This window comes from Miniopterus natalensis, chromosome 4 (assembly GCF_054644295.1).
Source record: "Miniopterus natalensis isolate mMinNat1 chromosome 4, mMinNat1.hap1, whole genome shotgun sequence".
Lineage (NCBI taxonomy): Eukaryota > Metazoa > Chordata > Mammalia > Chiroptera > Miniopteridae > Miniopterus > Miniopterus natalensis.
In genome coordinates this window covers 19714627-19736819 of record NC_142084.1, presented here as the reverse complement: position 1 = coordinate 19736819, position 22193 = coordinate 19714627, and the positions used below count along the sequence as shown (strand labels likewise).

Sequence of the window (22193 nt, the reverse complement as noted above, 5' to 3'; positions counted from 1 at the left end):
AATTACAGAACACCTCTGTCCAGCTGCCTACCACCTTTCCCAGCCTCCCCTTCAGCTAGGGGTGGTCCTGTAGCTAAGTTCTGACCAATAGGATTTGAGTAGAAGTGATAGTGCTGTTTTGGCGGAATGCACCAAAGAGCACTGTTCTTGCCCCCTTTCCCTTCTCAGTGGCTAGGATGCAGGTATGATGGCAGGAACTAGATAGAGTAGCCACCTTGAAGTGCACGTGGAAGCTGGGAGATAGGATGACAGCTGTGCTACTCCTGGAAGGTTATGTGCACAAGAAACTAAGAGATGGAGGGTGTTCTCTGGTATAACAGTTCAGAATGTAACCTAATTAATACTTGCTCATTTGCTTGGTCTCACCAAACCTTTATTGAGTGTTCTCTACAAGTAGGCTTTATGCTGGGCAGCAGGGAGGAGCAGGGAGTCGCCTCCTGTCCTCATGGAAAGGGAAGCTGTAACAGTTTCGTGTTTTCAGTCCCTATCTAGTTAGGGTTATCTGATCAGTTTGGAGGGTGGAAAAAACACAGGAACAGAGAAGAAAACTAAAAACAGACTCTGCTTCTGTTTTTCTATTTTTTCAGAATACAGTATTCTGGAATACTGCAATATTAGGTTGTTTGCTCATTCATTCAACTAATATTTGAGGGCCTGTTAGATGTCAGGCTTATAGTGAAACAAAAATGCCCTCAAGGAGCTCCATTCTGGTTACAGAGACATAAAACAAGCTAAGTGAAATGTAGTATAGGGTAGTGATAAGTTCTAAGGAGAAAAAGCAGGAACGGGAGATTTGAAATATTGGGTGGGAGTGGGGTAGGAAGGCAGTTGAAGCTTTAGATCAAAACGCCAGGGAAGGGCTCGCTGAGAAGGAAATCTTTGACCTAAGTCCAGGAAGAGGTGAGGAAGGTGGTTTGTGAAGTAGTGATTTAGCTGATTCTTCGTCAGGCAATTCAGAAGTCATATGGGTCATACTGTAAAAATCTTAGTGTCCCTGTAGGAAAAGGGGTAGTTCAAGCAGAAATAGCTAAAAGAACTAACTTTTTAATTGTGTGTTCTTTTAGCGTCTGTGGAAGATACAGTAATAACTGAGGTTTTACATAGATGGAGACAAGAAATGTCAGTTGCTAACAACTTTGCGGATTACCACCTCCAGGAAACTGGCCGCTCGGAGGGTCAATCAGTAAGGGGAGTCCAACTCAGTATTTCATCTGATACAAGTTTAGTTTAAGGCAGAAAATAAAGGTGAAGCGTTCAGAGGAAGAACCCATGGGCAAATTTGTACCTTAACCTCTGGCTCTGTCTTTTCACTATGTTTCATTCAACAGATACTTCTTCATTGCCTATTTTGTGTTGAACAGGGTGCTAGGCATTGGGAAAGCAGCAGTGAATGAGATGGATGTTGTCCCTGACCTTGTACAGCTTATGTGTTGGTAGGGGGAGAGACATGAGGCTATGACTTAAAGCTATTTAATAGCTGTGGTAAGGGAGCTGATTGGGGGCTATGAATGAATGAAACTGATGTGAACTCAGCAAGTCCTTTTTGACGAAGAGAGATTTAGGTTGAGACCGGAAGGCTAAGAAAGCATTAGCCAAATGAAGGACGAAAGACAAACAGCTTAGGCAGAGAGACCTGAGAGATTGAAAGGCACTAGTGACTAAAGCCTGGACCACAAGAGGAGATGAGGCTGGGGAGGTTGTTGGGGTCAGACGATGCTGGGTCTTGTAGGCCAAGATTAGGGTTTTAATTTTTGAGACCCAAGAGAAGCCACTGGAATGTCAATGGGATTGGATGTGTGCTTTGATTTCAGAGGCAAAAGTGGGTGTTAAGCTTTGAATTCAGGTGGTGCTGGTGGAGATGGAGGGGAGAAGATGGAGTGGTGGGGTGTCTAGGTGATGGATTGCATGTGGGAAGGATGAAGAACAGTTTGGGGTCAAGAATTACCACCACATATTTTTACTTTAGGCAACCAGATGCAGTTTGCTGAGATGGAGAAAACTGGAGGAAGACCTAGTTTATATGGAAAGGTGAGTTTTAGACATGCTGAATTTGAGGTTCCCTATGAGATATGCAAATGGAGGTGCTGAATGAACTCAGGGGTAAGGTCTGGAGAGAGTTATTTGAAAAGCACCGGAAGCCACATAAGTGGATGAGCTAGTTTAGTGGAAAGCACTGTGAGAAAGGACCTAGGACAGCTGCCCTCCAGCTCTGGGCATATCCACTGGGAAATGGCAGACCTCTTTACTGTTCTGAGTTAGCACATGCCTTTTGAAAAGGAATGCAAGTCACTGAGGGAAAGCAGTTACTGTTTGTATTACTACAAACATTTCTGGAATGGTCATCCTGTTTCGTAAGAATGATAGCTCACATTCAGAGCACCTCCTACATGTCAAACACCAGCTAAACACTACCTACAATGTCTCATGCAATGTCAAAAATCCTATGAGGCAGATGCTATTATGTCCATTTTACAGATGAGGAATCAGAGACTCCCAGATATCCAGAAACATGATCAAGGCATAGAGTGGATGACCAAGGTCAGGTTATGTCACTCCAGGACTGAGGCTCTTTGCTGCTGCTCCCTGCTTCCTGGCATCTGCAACCATTTTCCTTCATTTCCACCCCCATCCCTCACCTCCCATCAGAGAAATATATTCTCAACCTTCTTGCCTGCTACCCAATGGCATTGCAGCCCAAACACCTATATCATGGGTCCTATCCTATTTTTAGCCTGCCATGCTCAGCTCCCCAAAGGTGGTTACAAGGCATCATGGGACTTCAGAAGAGCAGATGGCAGGAGGAAGTGTGTATAGACTGACTCCCTGATATCCATCTAAATGTCCAATACCATATTGTAGTCCACTTACCTGCATATCAGGAGAGGGCAGACATGAACGCAGGCACATTCCTACTTTCCAGAGGAGAATCTGGGGCTAGGTCCAAGATGAGAAAGGGACCATTACTGCTCAACTGGTCTAACACTAGCCTAGGAAAGGGAATGAAATGATTCATGGTCACAGTACTTACTTTAAAAAGCAGAACCTTAGACTAGTCCCCCCCCCCCCCCCTTGGTTTCTAGATTCCAGCTCTGGAGGCCCAGTTACCAAGGAGTTTCTTCCAGAAATGTCTGTTCATTTGAAGTGCTGAAGCCTTTGGTTTCAGTGGCTGAGGCCATTGCAACCCTTTAGAGACATCAGAGGAATGCTTTCCAAGTTGTCTCCATGTTAGCACTTTTTAGCTTTAAGCTCTGTATGCCTTGGGCCAGTATTTTATTAATGTATCCCAACAGCCTCTGGATCACTCTGCCTTTAGCTGATTCTGGCCCAGGAACTCCAAGTGACCTCTAAGCCAGTCATCCACTCATATTCTCCCCTGCAAGGACCAATCCTTGCATTTGTTTGTGGGCACATTTGTTTGTAGTCCCCAGGGAGACCACATCCTGTTTGTGGGCCAGCTTCTCTCTCTCCCTCTCTCCCTTTTTTAAAGAATAGTCTTTTATTTTTAGAGAGTGAGGAAAGGAAAAGACAGAAACATCCATGTGAGAGTGCAACATCGATCGACTACCTCTTGCACCCCCCTGCTGGAGATGGAGCCCGCAACCCAGGCATGTGCCCTAAATGGAAATCAAACCAGCAACCTCTCCGTGCATGAGAGGGTACCCAACCAAGCCACACCGGCCAGGGCCAGCTTCTCCCTTGTGTGTTGGGTGCTAGCATGTTTCATAGGTTATGTTGTTTAATATTATGTTGTAGAGCTAAGTGATATAATACTCATTTCACAGATGAGGAAACAGGCTGAACAGTGGAGCTGGGGTTAAAGCCAGACAATGAGACTCCAGAGCGAGTGCTTCTGACCTCTCTGCACACTGCCTTCAGGTCTATCCATGGGAAGATGTTGAAGAGGAATGCTCTGCCTCTACATTAATCTCCTACCCCTCACAGCCCCCAGATCAAGGCCCAAGGGTCCCCCATATCAGCATTGTGTGATTTCTTTATGCCAGCCTGGGGTATTCACATCTCCTTACATTTATTCCATTTAGTTGATTCTGCAACCAAGGGTAACAGATTAGCTGAGTTACCCTTACTATGTAGGCTGGAGAGATCTGGCTACATTTCCAAAGGCCAAACTAAAATGTTCTGTGAGTTATCACAGAATTAGCACCATTAGGACTTGGCTGGTGTTAGCTCTTCGAGATGCATAATTAAGCCCAAGGTGAAACATCTTCTGCTCATCTCTGCTGCCAGGAGGGACTCTCAGGCACGGGCTGAGAGGCAGTTAGGAGCCCAGGCCTGAGACTCCAGCCCTAGCACGTATTCTCCCCAGCCTCAGCCTGAGTCCTTAGACAGGTTTCTGTCTGACAACCCTTACCAAAGAATTGTGTGCCTGTGTGCATTCTGCCAGAGGTACGTGTCTTAGCATCCTTCAGGTTCTCGACATCTGAGTGACCCCAAATGGTTTAAAACACAAATCTACCAGGTCATTTTTTGTTGTTGTTAATCCTCACCTGAGAATATTTTTTTCCATTGCTTCCCAGAGAGGGAGGGAGGGAGGGAGGGAGGGAGGGAAGGAGGGAAGGAGGGAAGGAGGGAAGGAAGGAAACATCTGTGTGAGAGAGACACATCCACTGGTTGCCTCCTTGCACCCCACCAGGGGTAGGGGGCTAACCCACAACCCAGGTACCTGCACTTTACTGGGAATCGAACCCTCAATCCTTCCTTGCTCTGCCAGTGCTCTAACCACTAAGCCACACCCGCCAGGGCTACCAAATTCTTTTTTAGTCAAACATTCTCTCAGCTCTAGTGCCCCAGAGCCAGGTGACTCCTGAAACTTTTAAATGCCCATAAACTCCCTAGAATTAGGCTCACTTTGAAAATAGTCAGGATAACCACAATTCTTTTCCCTCTCAGGTTCTTTGAGATTGTCTCCTCCTGATGGGGTTTACTCATCCACTGCTCTCTGCTGTGCTCTCCAGTGCTGGCCGCCTGCCTCGTTTGGGAATAAGTGCTGAGCAGCTGTCTCATTGCCTGACCCTTAGGCCCTTCCTTCACCAGCTGGTTCTGGTCCAGATAGAGCTTTTGGAAGGGTTCAGGCCCAGGATGGCTCTGAGAGCAAAGGAAAGAACAGGGAAGGGAACGTCGCCATGGAGCCCCTTTTCAGGGGATTTTTTTTCAGCAGACAAGGCAGTAATTCCCCTTTCAGAGCTGCTCTAAAAACACTTCCCAGAGCAAGTAACTGACTGACCCAGGGGGAAAGCTGGAGAAGAGGAGTACCATTAAAACTGACCTGGGCCACAGCAAGGCAGGAGGCGGCTGCGCTTGGCTCTCAGGATGCTCAAAAGGATGCCCAGCCCTTATCCCACTTTCCAAAGTGGCACAAACAATGACCAGAGCATTCTCAGCACTGGGTCTAATTCGGTGAGGTTTTATTGTAGGAACGCGGCCCCTGTATATTGGGGACGTGGGTCCCCACAGCAGGGTGCTGCCAGTGGGACCCTGTGTCTCTAGACTGGCTTTCCCTCCATCCGTGCGCGCAGGAAAAACTGGATCCTCGGACCCAGTGAAACTCCCGCTCCCCTCACTTCTCCTGGGGCACGCAGTCCCCAAGGGCCATCATTTCACAAAGTCAGGCTGAATTCACGCTCGGGACCTAGCAGGGTCCTCGGTGCTAACGAGGAGGAGAGGTGGTAGCTGTCGCAGGGCCAGCGAGTCCCACAGGCATGTCCCGGCCAGCTGCGTGCTCGCCCTGCCTGCCCCTTACGTGCGCAAAGCGAAGTCTGCAGGCGGCCCCGAAGGCGCCTCTGTCCGTGGCGCGCGGTCTCAGGAAGGTCCCAGCTGGGCCCGCTGTCCCGGGGAAGAAAGGCTCTGCCAGGGGATCAGAGCCTTGGTACCCCGTGGCTAGTAGGAGCGGGGAGCTAGGCAGCCCTGACGCCCCCGGCTCCCTTTACGCCCAGGTTGCCGCTTGAGGTCCGGAAGGGCCTTTGGGTCAGAGTGCAGTGTGCCCACGGCCGGCGACCCCCAGAGGTCAGGATCCCCGAACCCCCGAGGCCAGACCCGGCCTGCTCGGCTCACACCCACTGCTTGTAGCGAGACCCGGCACGGCACCGGCGGGCCAAGGCTCGCTGCGCCGTTACACCGGCCGCGTCTTCCAGGGCGCACGGGCGTCGCGCATGGAGCGGTCGTGGGGCAGCGCGGGGAAGGCGGAGTGGCGCAGCTGGCAGCCGATGAAGAGGACGACGAGCGCCACGGAGAGCAGCAGCAGGAAGAAGAGGAGCAGGTAGGTGGGCAGGTCGGGCTTCGCGGCCGCGCTGTCCCGTATCCCGCGCGCGGTGGCCAGCTCCAGTGGCAGAGCGCCCTCCGCCCTGACCGTAGCTGCCAAGGCCAGCGCGCCGCCCACCGCCGCCTCGAGGCCGCCTGTGGCGTTGAGCACGTCGCGGTACATGGCCCGCGGGTCCCCGGCCGACTCGCTCACTGCGCCTTGCTCGGACTAGTGCTGCCCGGCGCCTCCATGGCACATCCCCCCGCCCCGCCGCGCGCTAGGGACCCGGAGTCCCGGACTGCAGCGCGGTCGCCCCCTTGCCTCCGCGCTCCGCTGTCCTCCCGGTGGGGTGCAGGACCCCTGGGCTGGCAGCTGGGCAGCTCCGCGCCGGGCCCCTCGGGCTTTCCCTGCGTCTCCTCGTCCCCGCCTGCGGTGCCGGATCGCCCGTCTCTAGGTTTTACAGCCGCCCTCTGGGCTCGGACCCCCAGCTCCGGTGAGCGCCTCACTCCGGGCTGCCTGCGGGCTGCGGCGGCGGAGAGGCGCCCGGTGAGCGAGGCCACAGCTCGGGTTCCTGCTCGGTGCCGTCGGGAGGCCTGGTCCACCGAGGGCAAAGGCTGGGAGTCCTCCGGCGCCGCCTCTGTCGGCGTGGCCCTTGCAGCCTCTAGGCCCTGTCCAGACGCTGGAGCGCGGCGACCCCGTCCCGCTGGCGTGAGCTGCTGCGCTCCTGTCTTGAGCTGGAGTCTGAGCGCTGAGGCGGGTCTGAGCAGCTCAGGTCCCGGGTGGGGGGCGGGACTGGCAGAGGCTGTCCCCGGGAGTGGCTGAGAACCAATGAGGGTGAGAGCGGACAGGGCTGTGACTGCTCCTGCCCGACCTCACATCACTCACAGACAGGGACGCACAGAGAAGGAGGGAGAAAAAACACTGGGTCACAGAAAGACTGACAAACAGGTACAGACGTATCAACAGAGACACGCAAAACAGACAGTTGTGGACAGCAGGCGGACTCAGAGACAAGGTGAGCCAGGCATGCACCGGGCTTTCCTATTCTCGACATTCTCCCTCTTCGCCAAGCCCCTTGGCACAGAGCCCCACTGGCCGCTGGGTCTCTCAGGCAGGGCATTAGCCTCCAGGGAAGCCAGGGACACTCCCAGGCAAGCTGGGGCTGGTTTGGTGGGCCCAGGCGACTCTAGCTGTGACTTGAGGGTACATGTGCTTCCCCTACCAGGATCTCACTCGCTGAGCTCCCTGGCCTGGCCAGTTCTGGTACAGGGGCAAGAGGAAGAGTGATGCTGGTGATGGCCCACCTGCCCTTGGCAATCCTGGCAAAGGCCTGAGGGCCAAGACAGAGATGAGCAGTGAACAGAGGTGGCCAGTTTGGACCACCACTTGTTCCCACAAATCCCAGCTCAGCCCAGGACAAACACCCTTGTGAGCTCTTTGACGTTGAAATTGTGGTTCCAAATTCTGACCCTGAAGAGTGTTTGACTGTTGGCTGAGTGAGGGGCAGAGTGTTTGCTGATTGAGGTGCAGATGTGCTCTAGAGGCCCTATTCAGTGATTTCTTATTAGTCCCACAGACAGGGTTCTGTGGGCCTCCCTGGATTGGAAGGGGACTGTGTGTGTGCAGACAGGGTGGGCAGCAGGACCTGGTAGGACTCAGCACTGCCCCTCTGCCCACCTTGGGTCCTGGGGAGCTGCCCATTGTGCTCCAAAGACACCAGACCCTGAGCCCTATGTCCGGCTGCTTAGGGCAACCCCTCCTTTTCCATATGGGAAAGCTGGCTCTGAGAGGGGCAAGGCTTATCCCTGTTAGCACAAGACAGCCACATGAAGCAGTGAAGCAGCAGTCATGGGAGTGGGCCACTTGCACGAGGGACCCAGGTCCCTTTCTCTGAAAGCCTGGCCTGTTTTGACATCATTTTACTCAGCCAGCAGGACCCCAGGTGACATGATGTGAAACCAGAACAGGCTCCTGACCAACACTGTCAGCCATGGGGAGGGCCAGCATGGGGATTGGATGGAGGCGAGTTTATCCAGGTGGAGCCCCGGCTGTCCCTGAACTCCCTGGTTCTGGTAAAGCTTGACTACAGGGCTTGAAGGGCTTGGTGTGTAGTCTGGCCTGGAATTTCCTCCTTGTATTTGCATGGGGAATAACATGTCCCCGCTGTCCCCACTACCTCTGCACGCCACCCGTGAGTTCAGGTAAGACACTAGGCGGTGGCAGGAAGCCTGGGCAGCTTAGTAGGGAGGTCCTAAGTGGAACCTGGGGCTATAAAATGGGGGTTTATGGTAAGTGACTTCTGGTTTTGTTCTGGAAATATGCTGTGAGCATTCAGGAAATGGGTATGGAGCAGAGAGAGCCTGTGAAGGGCTTGGTGTGGGTGGTGGAGGTGGTAGTAGTGGAGTTCCTGCAGCTCCATTGCTCGTGTTGGGGTTTAGGAGGGGTAATCTGTGAACCTGTGGTCATTGACACTGCTCATTTCTCCCCCACAGCTGCTGCTTTTCATAATCATATTGAATTTTGCAGAAGTAACACATGCAAGGTCTTGCAGCCTGTGAGTGGTGGGCTGGGACTTGAACCTGGGCAGCCTGGCTCCAGAGTCCATGCACTCAACCACTGCCATGGCCACCTCTAATGGCAGAGCAGTCCCAGTAGCTGCCATTCGCCGATCTCTTCCCATAGGCTGAGCACTGGCTTGGGCCTCAGCATGATCTTTCTCCTCACAGCAACCTGTGAGATGGGCACTTCTATCTCCCCCATTTTCCCAAGGAGGAAGCTGGAACCTTGAGAAGTGGTATCACTTGCCAAGGTCACACAGCCAAGTCATGGTGTAAGAGAGTCTTAGATTCTGTAGCCAGTGCTTGTCCACTCATCTTAAGCTGCTTCTTCTAATGGGAAGCTTGGCAAGGGCATGCGGTTAAACTGCCTTCCTTGCCTTTTGGTAAAGTTGGAGAAGGTATATTGCCTTTTTTGGGGGGGGGGGGGGGACACTGCTTCTTTTCTGAAAGATGTTCAGAGACCCGAGAGGGCAGTCATGTTCTCTGAATATCCCCAGGCAGGAAATTAAACAAGGCTTGGAGCTATGTAAATGCAGAGATGAAGTTTACACAGCTTTACACAAGCCAGAGCGACCTCCCATTAAGGGAGCTTTGTGTACCCACACATTTAAGTCTCGAAAAAGATTATAAAGGGGCTCAGAGGTTGGCTTTGACAGGCAGGGATCACAGGGCTAGGACCCCAGAGTGACCTCTTTCCCATTACATGGTTGCTGAGTGACACATGCTCCTTTCCCCACCAGTCTGTCTGCGGAGAGACCCGAGAGAGACCCGAGAGGCGAGACAAGGATGCCTTTCCTGCCACCGCAGGGCTATTTGGCATCTGTTTAATGGAAACTTTGGAGACTCGGAGCATTAGAGCCCCACAATTTCATAAGCTGTGCTGTGATGGCCTCCAGTGCTTGGTGAAGCTATTTCTGTTTCTTCTGCACATGAGGGGATTTATTATTAAACTGCTTAGCATCACCAAGAGGCTAGGGTGAAGATCAAGGGTGAAATGTTGCTGTCTGAATGCTAGAGTGTGTTGCTGCTGGCTGCTTTCCCCTGTGTTGCAGGAGGTTGTGGAATGGCTTCCACTTCCTCTGTGAATACTGAGGGTGTCCTGGCTTGCAGACCTTTCTTTTTAACCATTACCCCAGCAGCTTTCTTTTTGCTTTTGTTTTTCACTTTTTTTTTCCCCTTAAGATTTTTTATTGATTTTTAGAGAGAGAGGAAGGGAGAGGGAGAGAGAAGCATCAATGTGAGAGTGAAATATTGATTGGCTGCCTCCTGCACACCCCCAACTGGGGATCGAGCCCACAGCCGGGAATGTGCCCTGACCAGGTATCAAACTGGCAACCTTTCGTTCTATGCACAGGATGATGCCCAACTGAGCCACACTGGCCAGGGCTGACTTTGTTTTTACACATGGCTTTGGCAACCACAGTGGTTGGCAAGTTAAGGTTGCATTTTGGAATTACCATTTTAGAACTCGGCAGCCAGCAGGCCATGCCCAGGCTCTGAAATGAAGAGGCTTTCCAAGTGGGAATGGGCAGTAGTAGGCTTGGAGAATGGTCAGCCAGAGCTCTTGAGGGGGTTGCAGTCTGGTTTTTGGAGTGGGATAACTGAAGAAAGGAAGGGTGTGAGGAAGAGGTGGTTCTAGAAGGAGAGTGTTCGCAATAGGGCTCCCCTCCTAGAAACCAGGCCTCTACCTCTGTCCCGATCCCCTGAGCCTGCAGTGTCTTACAGGATCAGACGGTAGGGTGCAGAGAGTCAATGATGTGGTTCACAGGGCTGCCTGGGGCTGGGGCTGGGAGTCTCTGGAGAGAGGTCTAGATGATGGTCCAGGCTACGTGTCACCCTCCCCATGGCCGAGGGCAGCACCAGCTAGAAAGACCTGATCTGAGTCACCAAGAAGCTCTGGGATTGGGAACCTGCAGGAAGGGGTGTGACCAGCTCCTGTCACCAGTACATTCTATTGGCTGCCTCTGGAGTGAGTTCTGAGCAGCCAGCGGGGAGCTGGCCCAGGATGGGGAGCTGCAGCGGTGCAGGCTTGAGCTCTGCCTCCACACTCTGCTCCTGTATGGGCTCTCTGTTGGGCAGTTAGAGGCCTGACTTCCCAGAATCTCAGGGGATTAGTCCTGGGCCTGCGTGGACAGGCACCCTTCCCTACTTACCCTACCCCAAAGACCAGGTCAAGCCTGCAAACCAGGTCCTCTAAAAAATTCTGTACCTTTTTGATGAGGCCCCTGGCAGCTAGTCTGGGCCTCCTGAGACCCTGTCTTCATGGGCACAAATCCTGAAGTCACTTTCCACATCAACAGGACGGTCGGATCAGAGAGTCATCCTTCTGACAATAACCCCTCCCTCCACCTATACTTAAAATATAGGAATGGGCTTCCATGTTTACAAAAGTTGGGAACATATTCTGTTAAGAATAATTAGAAAATTATTCCTAAAAGATTATTCCTAATCCATAAACAAAAATTATATTTTCTTTTTCTCCCAAAGTTTAAACACAACAAAACCAACCAAAAAACACCTTGGTTTCTCTCCCATAAAACTCCTAGGGACCCCAATAATCTTAATTTTGGATAAGTCCCATTCTATAGCCAGTCACCCCTGCGCTAAACCTTCCCTTAGCTAGTGTCTGAGGGACAGCTCTCCTGTCTTTTCTAGTCCTTCTAGCACCTCTGCCATTGGGCAGCATCATCTTTGGGGGTGGAGGTGGGGCGTCATGGTGCGCTGTCCAGCGTCTTGGGCAGAGGGGACTCTACATGTGGAGTAGGGGCAGAGAGGGCCCCTTGACCAAAGCAGCAGCACATTGGTTATGAAAAAATCTGAGAGAATGTCCTTTTAGCTCTGTCACCTCTTGACAGGGAAGGAGGGACACATATGCCCAGGGCCTGATTCTTGAGGAAATGTGATTATTTTTAAAAAGTTTTCAGTGAGAGAACTGAAGCTGTCCTTTCAGTGGTATTTTAAAACCTAAATTGGAAAGTACGTTAGCAATGCCATTTTATGCCAAGGCAACAGAAATCCCAACTGCTCTTCCCCTGGGGTTTGGCTCCCAGGTCCAAGGTCAGGGTGTCTCCATCCTGGAAAGTTCTCCGGGGAGGCACATGTGGTACTGCTGGGGAAGGGGTGTCACCCACCCCTCCCCAAGGAGGCTGTCGGCTCTCTGCGGGATGGGAGAAGTGGGCTGGGTGATTCAAGATCCTCAGACCCCTCCTTAAGAAAGCCTTTCAGATGACACTCTCCCCCAGAAATGGCATTGAGTGGATTTTCTCAACATCTCAACTGGAACCAAATAGGGAAAACAGATGCTTGGGGGTGTAAAGGGCATTTTGAGATTTGACAGCCCACCATCTTGCACAGCCTGGACCTGGACTCGCCCACCCGGCAAGAAGGGCAGCGTTGGCACTGTTCTCCAAAGGTTGCTGCAGGCTGTGGGGCGGCTTCTCCAGGAACTGGGTCTTAGTTCCGTCTCACGGTTCCTCCTCTCCCAGCTCCTTCAGAATCATGTGGGGAGCTTTTTAAATTCAGGTCTGGCCCCAATGGCAAAGATTCAAACCAAGGATTTGGAGCTGGGAGTGTACATGTATGTGTGTGTCTATGTGTATGCATCTGCATGAGTGTGTGTGAGTGACCAACCATTGACCAAGACAACCCCTGGGTTTCCCAACACCTGTGACCCTTCCTTGCAGGCTGATAACAGTCAGACTGCCCAATGTTAACTGCCTCCAGGAAGGAACATAAACTTAGCAAAGGAGTCAAATGATTGCTTTTTTAGTTTTAATGGTCTAGGCCTGGGTGTAAGGTTTGGAACAAGATATGAGTCAGGGCAGAGCTGTGGCTAGCATATATGGCACCTTTGGGTGAGTTATAAAAATGTGCCTTTCTCCTGTTGTACCCTTGCCCCTCAGCAGCGCCCATTTGGGCAGTGCACACACTGCTCAGCCTGCTGTGGCAGCCCTGAGAAAGGGCAAATTTTCCCACCCTGACATGAGAAGAGACCTCCCTGATCTCGGGGCAGTGTGGGGTGAGGGGTGAGGAGTGTTGGTGGGGAAACAAGGTGACCTTAGATTTGGAGGTTCCCTGAGAGGGGCTCTCTGCAATGGGAAGGATAACAGAAACCAGACAGTTTTGGGGATGAGGGTGCAGAGGGAAATAATAAATGCCTTTCTTGGATAGAGCCCTAGGGAAGCAGAACCCCTAAGTATGGATCGCTTCCCCAGCCCCACCGGCTGTGACGTGGTAGAATAATTCCCACAAGCTCACCTAAGTGTGCTTGGAAGTGCCCAGGGGCACAGCTGGCTTCCCCCAGCTCTAAAGTGTTTTGGGACAGAAGACAGGCTCCTGTGCCAGTGCTTCAAGAAGGACATGAAAGTGGCAAGGAGGCGTCTGTGGACATCTTTTGGACGGGAATGAGGGTCCACATAGCAGCAACCTGCAGGGCTGACCTTAGAGAGAACAGCAGGTGCTTGGTGGAAGCCTGTGCAGAAAGATGTCCACTCACACACCTTCAGCCAGCAGACGTTAGCACAGTGCCTGGAGACGTGCTGTGGGGACCCAGAGCTGAAACTTGGACCATTTCAGGGGAAAAGCTGGGGGTGGGGGGAAGAGGAGGGCTCCTTAGGGAGATTGACTAACGGAAAAATAATTTCACATTTCTTACCCACTTGAGTTTGTAGATTAAGAATGATACAAATATGCAAAGAAAACCACGACTAAATAATAATCTCTGTATGATGGGATGAAGGGAGATTTTCATTTTCTTTCTGAGTGCCAAGGTTTTTGAAAATTTCTCCAGTGACCATAGTTTACTTTTGTAATGATAATGATAATAACAATAACAGTATAAAAACAGCAAAAGTAATTTGCTTTTTTATGTCTCTTCCCTCGTTGGGGTCGTCAGTCCTTAAGTTCTTCCTCCATCATGCTTCCTTCAGACCCTGGAGCCCCTTCCTGCCCTGCTGGCCCGACATGTGCTGGAGCCATAGGCCTTGATTCACGATCACATGATGACAGCATCACCAGCACACTTTTAATCCTCTCTGCACCCACTTGAGAGGACAGCCAGGGTGGAACGCACACTCTCTTCACTTTTGGCTTTGTGAAGACGGTCTCTCCTCCGCCCCAGGTAGGAGGGTCTGAGCTGGGATCTGCTGAGCCAGAGTCCTGGGCCTTTCTACTCTCCAAGCTCCCAAAATAGCGCCCTTCCTCAGAATCTGCTTCTCTGGCCCTTAGAGCCCTTGTTCGGAGCCTCACTCTGAATCTTGAGGAGGAAAAGACCCACGCTCGACAGAAAGGGCCATTTGGGAAGAAAGGGAAAGGACAAACCATCTGGGCCCCTTTAAGGAATCCCCACCTGGGAGGGGACAGGATGAAAATAGAACAGGAGGCAGGAAGGGGAGGCTTAGTGAGCTAGAGGGAGAAACATGCTGATTATTAAAGAGCACAATTACACAGCACATTTCCTCTGATACACATCGGAAGTGGCTCTGATTCTGTCACAAAGAGTAGGAAAGGGTGATTAAAAAAACAAATGGGTGGATCTCAAATATGAGGAAGCAGTCCTGTGTCTTTCCCCTCTCTGCCAGCTTGGAGATTTTCTCCCTGACATCTCTGTGGGCAGAACCTGTTTGAATGGGGGGGGGGGGGTGAAGGGTCCCCCTGCCCATTGTGGTCCAATGCCAGGACACCCAGGAAGCTTGCTGACCTCATTGTGACAGGTTGTCTGCCTAAGGGCCCTGCTCTCTGACTCCAGGTGAGCCCTGAGACCCCAGGAGAGAGGGGGTGGGACCCCTGCCCATGCCTCGGTGCAAGAGTGACACTTCCTCACCTCCAAGAAACAGAAGACAAAATCCAAACCAGGCCATCCCTGGAGAATGCTGTTACCCAAACCCTTGTTAGTGTTTCCTGGCTGCTCGCTGGGTTTTTGCTTCATAATAATGCTGTTTAATAATGGATATGCAGCACAGGATAGAGTGGCATTGAACTGTTCACCTCTACTTTTTTTCTTGGTGCCTCCAATGCTTTCTTTATCTCCCATCTTTTCTATGTGTCCAAATCTTACACATCCTTCCAAAATGCAATCAGTCCTACCTCCCTGGTGAAGACCAGAGAGCTAGCTAGAGCACTGGACCACGAGTCCCCAGTCCCTTTCCACCACCCACTAGGCAGATGACTTGAAAACCGTGCATTGGGCCAGGTGACTTTTGTGGCAATAGTGTTCAAATATGGTTAACCATCAGAGTCACTGGGGAGCACCATAAAATACAGATTCCTAGGTCCCAGTCCTGGTCTGTAGATATACATCATTAACAAGTGCCTAAGGGGACTCTGAGGCAGAGGGTCTGAGGACTGCCCTGAGAAATACCCTGCAAGGACCATCCCTTCTGCCCCAGGCTGCCTCCGATGGACCGGCTTCTACACTTGTCGTCCAGCCTAAGGGCATCCCGCCCATTCAGCCGTGTTCATTGGCACCCACTCTGCACCTAGTCCAGTTCACGGGGCTCAGGGACCCAGGGGCTGAACTTCAGGGAGGTCCCACTCAGTGGGACCCCTGCACTACGGAAACTCTTTCTATGCTACGGCGGTAATTAACCGTGCCTTGCCCACTTCACTGGGTTTTATTTATTCATTTATTTGAAGAAAAATTTTTTTGGGGGGGGGGTTGTTTTAATTAAATGAGATAAGGGATGTGAAAGTGCTCCGATAGCTGTCAGGTTGGAAATCTAAGGAAGTGTTATCATCGCCCATGATAACACTGCCTCGCGACATGTCCTCCGTACTGTCCACCACTCATTAAAGATTTTACAAATCTACCTCACTATTCCCAGGCTCCCCTCCTTTCCCTCCAGTGAGGCTGCGAGCTCCTCGGGCCGGGGAGTGCACAGCGTCTTTTCAGTGCCTCGCACGCTGCAACCGGCTCCATTCAGCTTGTTCCACAAAGTGCTGCTTTCTGTAAGATGGCCGGAGCTGCTTCGCGGCTTTCTACTGACACCGGGCTTCTTTCCAGGTGGAGCAGAGCTGACCGGGGCGTCTGGGAACCAAACACCCGCAGACTTGCGTTCCGGGGCACCGCTGACGGAGGCCCTCAGCTGGGTCGTTCCCCTGCGGTGAGTGCGGGAGGCTCCTCTCCTAAGGTTAGGCTGAGGACGGCGAGAAAAGTTCCCGTTGAGTAATCTACTGCTTGGGCAATAGCGCCTCAAAACTGAGGGGCTTAAAATATTTTATTATTTCCTTTGATGCTGTGGGCCGCAGGCTTCAGCTGGGCGGCTTTCTGCTCCACGGCGCGGACTCACCCCTGCGGCGGCGCTCGGCTGGGAGCCGGGCTAGACCGGGAAGGGCCGGCGGCCTCCGCCCTGCAGCGCTTCTCCTGCGGCCTCTGCACGGTCGGTCCGGGCTCCACTGGGCATCCGTACAGCGCAGCCGCGGGCTTCGCTGAGGCCCAGCCCAGCGGCACGTGCTGTCCAGCCGTTGCTGGTGCTGTGCTTGCTGACATCCCATTGGCTCACGCAAGTCACGTGACCACACTGAGCGCCCGTATGGGAGGAGGGGCAGGCGCGAGGGCCCTCGAAGCTGGAGGCGTCCATTTTCCTCTCTTGGGAAGGTGCTCAAACCCTTCACAGGGCGGGACAGCTGCCGTGCCACGTGCTTGTCTTCCCTTGAGCTCCGTCCGCTTGCCACCCGGGCCCACGTGCTGCCGCTCCTTGGCTCGGAGGCCTGCGGTGCGACGGGAGGTTACACGGACCCGGGCTCCTGTGCTCTGTGTCTGTGGTGGCTTCGCCCTGGGCAGCCACAGCCTGCGCGGAGGGGACTCGAGGCCTGGCCGGTGAGCATGCTGTTACTTTTCCTCTCCCTTCCCGCTGCCGTTGCGCGGCGCGTCCGCACAGCTGCTTCCTCCTACGCGTGGGTTCTGGGCTCGCTCCTGGGCAGGCCTCCGGAGGGGGGGCCACGTGGCTCCCAGGCTCCCTGAAGTGCAGCCACCAACCCCGTCGCTCTCCACATGTGCTTGGGTTGCCTCCGGGCCTTCGCCACCGGGTGGGCCCCTGTGAGAGCCTCCATGGGGCCGCGCCTCCTCCTCCCTTTTCTCGAAGTGCTGGGGTCTTGGGCCCAGACTCCATTCTCCCCCCGAACCCGTTCCTCCTCTCTGACCATGCGGTGGGAGCCGGCGCCGAGGCGCAGTGCGCTGCGGGCCTGGCACAGCTCGGGCCTCCAGCCCTGTGGGTGGACGCACACCTAGGTCCTGGGGGGTGACAGTCCTCTTGGTTTCCTCACACGCCTTGTCTCAGACTGTCGGCTCCGATTTGCAGCAGAGTACCCTTAGGTTTCCCCTCAGGCGGCATCTTTCCCGTCGTGTATGTGCAGTGGGAGGACAGAGGGAAGGTCTTCAGGAATCACAGAAATGGTATTTCTGCCCTTTGGGAGAAAAACTGAGAATCTGTGCAGAGTGACTGGAATACTGATCTGTGCCACCCTCTCGCTGCAGCCTCCGCACAAGGGAACCTGTCACCTTTGAGCTGGGGCTTGGGGACGTAACGGCTCAGCAGTCCCGGGACACGGCAGACACGCCTGTGCATCCTGGCGGGGAACCGCCGCACGTCCGCGGCCTTCGCTGCAGTGCAGGAGACACATTCTGTTCATGCTGTTGGTGACAGGCAGCTACGATGCTGCGAGCGTCTTTACGTGAAGATGTGTCTTAATAAAACAACTTGGCGCTCAGAACTGTCCCCTTCAACAGGGCTTTGGGGGCTTCTAATTTCGTTCTGCGGATTGGGAAGGCACCAGAGGCTCTGTTTTGATGGAGTGTCTATCCTGTGATTGGTTGAGCTGAGCACAAAACCCGGGCTCTGGTCCAAGAATTATTTCCTCTCTCCGAGACTGACCCAGCTCAGGTTGGGGGTGGTCACTACTACCCCCAGCACCACTAGTCTGGAACTGAGTCAGTGGTACAGGTGCTGGTATTCATGGGACTCTAGTGGTTTGTGTTCATGGAAAGTAGCAAAAGTCCCCGTAACCCAATCGAGTTGTATGTATGTAACTCAAATGGAACACAGCCCCCCCTTCCCTCTTCTTTTCTATGACTACACATCCTCTGGAGGTGTGGGGGGGGAGTGGCAACATTACCAGTGTTGGCTGTCCTGGGAGTGTCTGCATCTGCACTGAGACTCCTGAAAGTGACCATGGGAACTTTTACTGGAGTGTAAATTGCCTTCTTTTGCCTTCTGTTCCCCTAACGCACTGCTGGGTGGGTGAGCCATTGGCCCGGGTGTGTTTGGGTCAGTGCCACAGGACCTGTGGGCCTCTTTGTCAGCTGGCACAACCGACACTGCATCCTCGTTGACACACTGCAGGCTCTGTTGGACCCAGTTATCTCAGACTCAGACACTTTTTAAGTGGATTGTAATTAAACGGCACTTGGCCCTGGCCTGGGCTGGGGGCACCCCTCCCTCTGCCTCGTGCCTCCTGGGATGCCCATGGGAGGGCGGCCGGGCCAGGAGATGGCCTTCCAGCTGTGGTCCCCATTTCTGTGGAGCACTTATCCCACGCAGACACGGCCAGGCTGCCATCACCTCCATCTCCTGCTCAGTCCAAGGGAAGTGTTTCTGGGTAAGGGAGAGAGCCCCGTGCTCCTCAAACATGCTTTCTCTCAAACTTTTAGATTCTTCCCTCAATCCTCTCCCTTTTTTAGACTCAGGCTTTTGGGAACCCAAGCCCAGGTCACCTTTATTTTTTCCCTGTGTTTGTGTCATTCCTTCCCTGAGCAGAGGGCACAGGACATCCTATCGGCTAGACAGGGGTGAAGCGAAGGGAGAAATCCACACAGGGAGTTAGTGGGGTTTCTTTAGGAAGAGCCAGCACAGGCCAGGGAGCTTGCCATTTCTGCACACCCAGGCGAAGGGCTTTTCCTGCCTGGTTAACATTCCTGAGTTGATTTACACCCATGCATGTCTCCTGGAGTCCCTTCCCTCTGGCACCATCATCCTTCAAGGCATGAGGGGATGGGATAAACATAGAATGGGGCGTTGCCTCCCTGCCTCAGCGGATCAAAACTCCTAATTTCTGTCAGCCTCTGAGAGCCTCAGACTCTATATTTTACATAAGTCTTAATGAGCACTTTGAGGAGTGACAGGTGGTGGGGCCGCTTATTTTTAACCAGACACTGTGCTCCTGAGCAGGGCAAGGTGTCTCACCACCCCCTCCCTATGGGGGGTGGGGGCAACAGACATGAAGGTGTCTTGTAGCGGCCTTCCCAGGCCTGTGGCCCCTTGGAAGAGCCCTCACAGAGTTGTACCCACATTAGGCAACACAGCTCAGACTGTTGGCCTTCTATTCCCCTAACGCACTGCTGGGTTATTTTGTCTTCTGGGCCTTACTGGGAGAGAGGGAGATACCCTGTGATGGGCAGAGGAGGCCGGCTGTGCTTTCCCAAGTATGTGAGCACTTGTCCTTTAGGATAGCTCTAGGGACTGATTAGGGGGTTTTGTACAGGAATTGTCACTGGGATTTGTGGAGACCTATTATGAGCCATCAGAAGGTGATAAGTTGCTAGAGAACTTGCTGCCTAACCACTGGTTACCGGGAGACCTGGACAGAGCTGCCACTCCTGAGTCCCTCAGCACTCCCAGCCAGGTCTGCACCATAGTTGGCTGGCCTGTGGCGGGGGCAGAGTCTGAAGAAGCTCAGAAATAGCAAAGGGTGCCAGAGCCGGGCTCCTTCCATGCTGTGACTAGAGGTAAACAGGCCCATGTTTCCGCTGACCCTGCACTAAGCTGCAGCAGGGGTATCTTGTATTTCCTGCAGACTCACCAGAATTTCACAGCCTGATGGTGCCATTTGAAGGAATCTTAGAAAATTGGGGTCCAGCAGTGATTTATTGAGTGGGTACTCCTTGGCTCTGTGCCAGTGCACAGTGGGGATAAAATAGACCTGGGCCCCTCATAGAGCTCCCCAAGCAGTGGAGACAGATGTTACATGCGTACATTAGTTAGACCAAAGAAGGCGTGCAGAGTGCTGCAAGGGGATGGACCAGGTTTGGGCCCTTTCTCCTCCTTTTGTCTGCCCTCTACCCCCTCCCAGACTCCAGTCCTCACTTTCCTGTTTTCTCCAAGAACTGCTTCCCCTGCCTGGCTAACTCAACAGAAGCCAAGGAGCTGGGAGGGAAGTGAGGAAGGTTCAGTGCCTAGAAAATCTCTAAGCCTCCCCGCCCCTACTCCAGGCTGATAGCTGTGCCAGCCCTCTGTTCCAAGGCCGCTCTAACAGCTTTTGACAAAAGAGTGGCTCCTCTCCTCCCCCACATCCTTTTGGCAGCCACGAATCCATTCCTGGACTACCTTCACCTCCCAGACATGCCATCCAAAGCCTAATGGATAGTTTTTAATTACTTAGTGGGACTTGTTTTCCTTTATCTCCTTACAGGGTGAATTTGAGACTTAGGTGTGATAAAGAAAAGGCACCCTGGGATTTAAAAATGGGGTTGCCAGCTGCTTCTGGTCAAAGGCAGATAGGGAAATTGAATAATGCATCTTAGAAGTGTTTATTAGCATTCTGATAAAGACAAGTGAGGGATCTGAAAGGAAATGTCCCAGAAATGTTGGTAATTTGTCCCTGGGATAAATCAATTGCTCTTCCTACAGAGCATGCCAGCCTCTCTGTTCAGAGCCAGGCTTTAAAAGGAGCCCTGCTGGAAGCATGTGTGTCATCCCCTGTATTTGGCAAGGGGCTCAGTAAATATCCCCTGAATGAATTCAGCCCTCACGTGCAGGCTTTGGGGGCCATGGAGGAGTATCTGAGCAAAGCCAGGTATTCTCTCCAGACTCTTCACCACCACAAAGACAAGCACACAGTCTGATGGGCACCTTCGGATTTGCAGGTCCATTGAAATTCACCCATGAACCTTCACGAGCATCCCAGAAGCAGAATTTACCTCTGCAGAGCTCCCTGAACACACACTATGCCCCAGGACCCCTCTGATGCCTCTGTTTATTTCATGTTTGAGGACATGGTGGTGCCAGGAGGGCCCAGGTATGGAGCCACATTTTAGGGCATCTTCTCCAGTCACCAGGGACCCAACAAATGTGGGCTTCCTCCCCCTCCTGAAATTGGGAAGATTTGGCAGAACTGGGTCTATAGTCCTCCTGGCAGCAATTGGCTGGGATGAGTGTCATTGGCCCGCTTTGGGAGGGCACAGCCGTCTAGTTTGTCATGGCCGCTCCCCACCCCCAGTGCTGGAACTACCTTCAGTTCTGTTCATTGCCCCATTTGATCTGCTTTTAGAGCACAGTTAAGTAAAAAATTTTCATCTCTGAAGATACACTGTATGTCACAAAACACCCCCCAACATATGCATACATAAAACATGTATTTTGTCCTTCCAGGGTGTTTGCAAGGCATCTGAATTTGTGACCTTGATCAGGGTTGCTGTGAGGGTTCGGTGAACTGATGCATGCAGAGCTGTCAGCACTGCTTGGTACTCAGCAAGTGCTCACACAATACATCCAGCTAGTGTTACTGGTAACTGTTTCCTTGGGGCTTGTGGGCTAGTGGGCTCTCCTGGGTTCCACTGGCAGCACCATCGTGCTTTGAATGGGTGTTGCTTGGGACTGGGGCGCCCTCTGGTGGCCACTCTTCCCACTCACACCTGCCCTGTTTTCTTCCCAGTGAACCACTGGTCCTTGGGCTCCCAAGTCCACCTCCAGACAGGGCACAGGGCAGCACATTCACAGAGGTTCCCAGGCTATTATGAGGTAATTTTATTTTCATTTTAGGTAAAAATAGTAAATACAAGATAATCTTAATAAAGGTAAAAATACATCATTTGGATTTTGAACAGTACTACCTACAGTACAATTTTTGATTTAGGATTTTTAAATTTTTTTTTTATAAAGAAATAGAACTATTTTGCTATTAGGCTATCTGTGTTCTCATCTGGCACTTAAGAATAGATCACAGGTCACCTCCCGGTTCTGTTTGGATGTGTGTGGGTGGCGGGGAGGGGGTGAGAAGGGGCACATGGGATGAGGTGGTTTGTCTTCCCAGGACACAGACAGAGCTGCGTTCCATGTGCAGGGGGAAGGTGTGTGTGCATCCCAGAAGGCCTTTTCCTGCACTGGCCACTGGACATATGTCACTGAGGCTGGACTGAAGGTCTCACATGTGTGAGTGTAGGGGCACTTTCTCCCCTCCTGTGGTTGTGTTTTTCACCCAACAGCCTAGATTCACAACAGTTCTGGATCCAGGCAGGCCACTGAGCTACAGATATCAGCAAGACTGCTCAGGATGGAGCCAGTGGTCAGAGGAGGGGGCTTGGGACCCCTGGCCACCAAAGCTGGTGGCCAGGGCATTCAGCCTGGCCTTGGAATGCTGGTAGAAATCACAGATGCCCCTGTGAGCTG

The 22193-nt window shown here is 52.6% G+C and overlaps 1 protein-coding gene across 1 annotated transcript; it reads right to left on the bottom strand.

Annotated features, from left to right (window-relative positions):
• Positions 1–5477: 5477 nt before the first annotated feature.
• Positions 5478–6439, bottom strand: SMIM32 (small integral membrane protein 32). Its single transcript, XM_087815934.1, has one exon. The coding sequence runs from the start codon at positions 6437–6439 to the stop codon at positions 6128–6130; it is 312 nt and encodes a 103-aa protein (XP_087672060.1). The 3' UTR covers positions 5478–6127.
• Positions 6440–22193: the final 15754 nt, after the last annotated feature.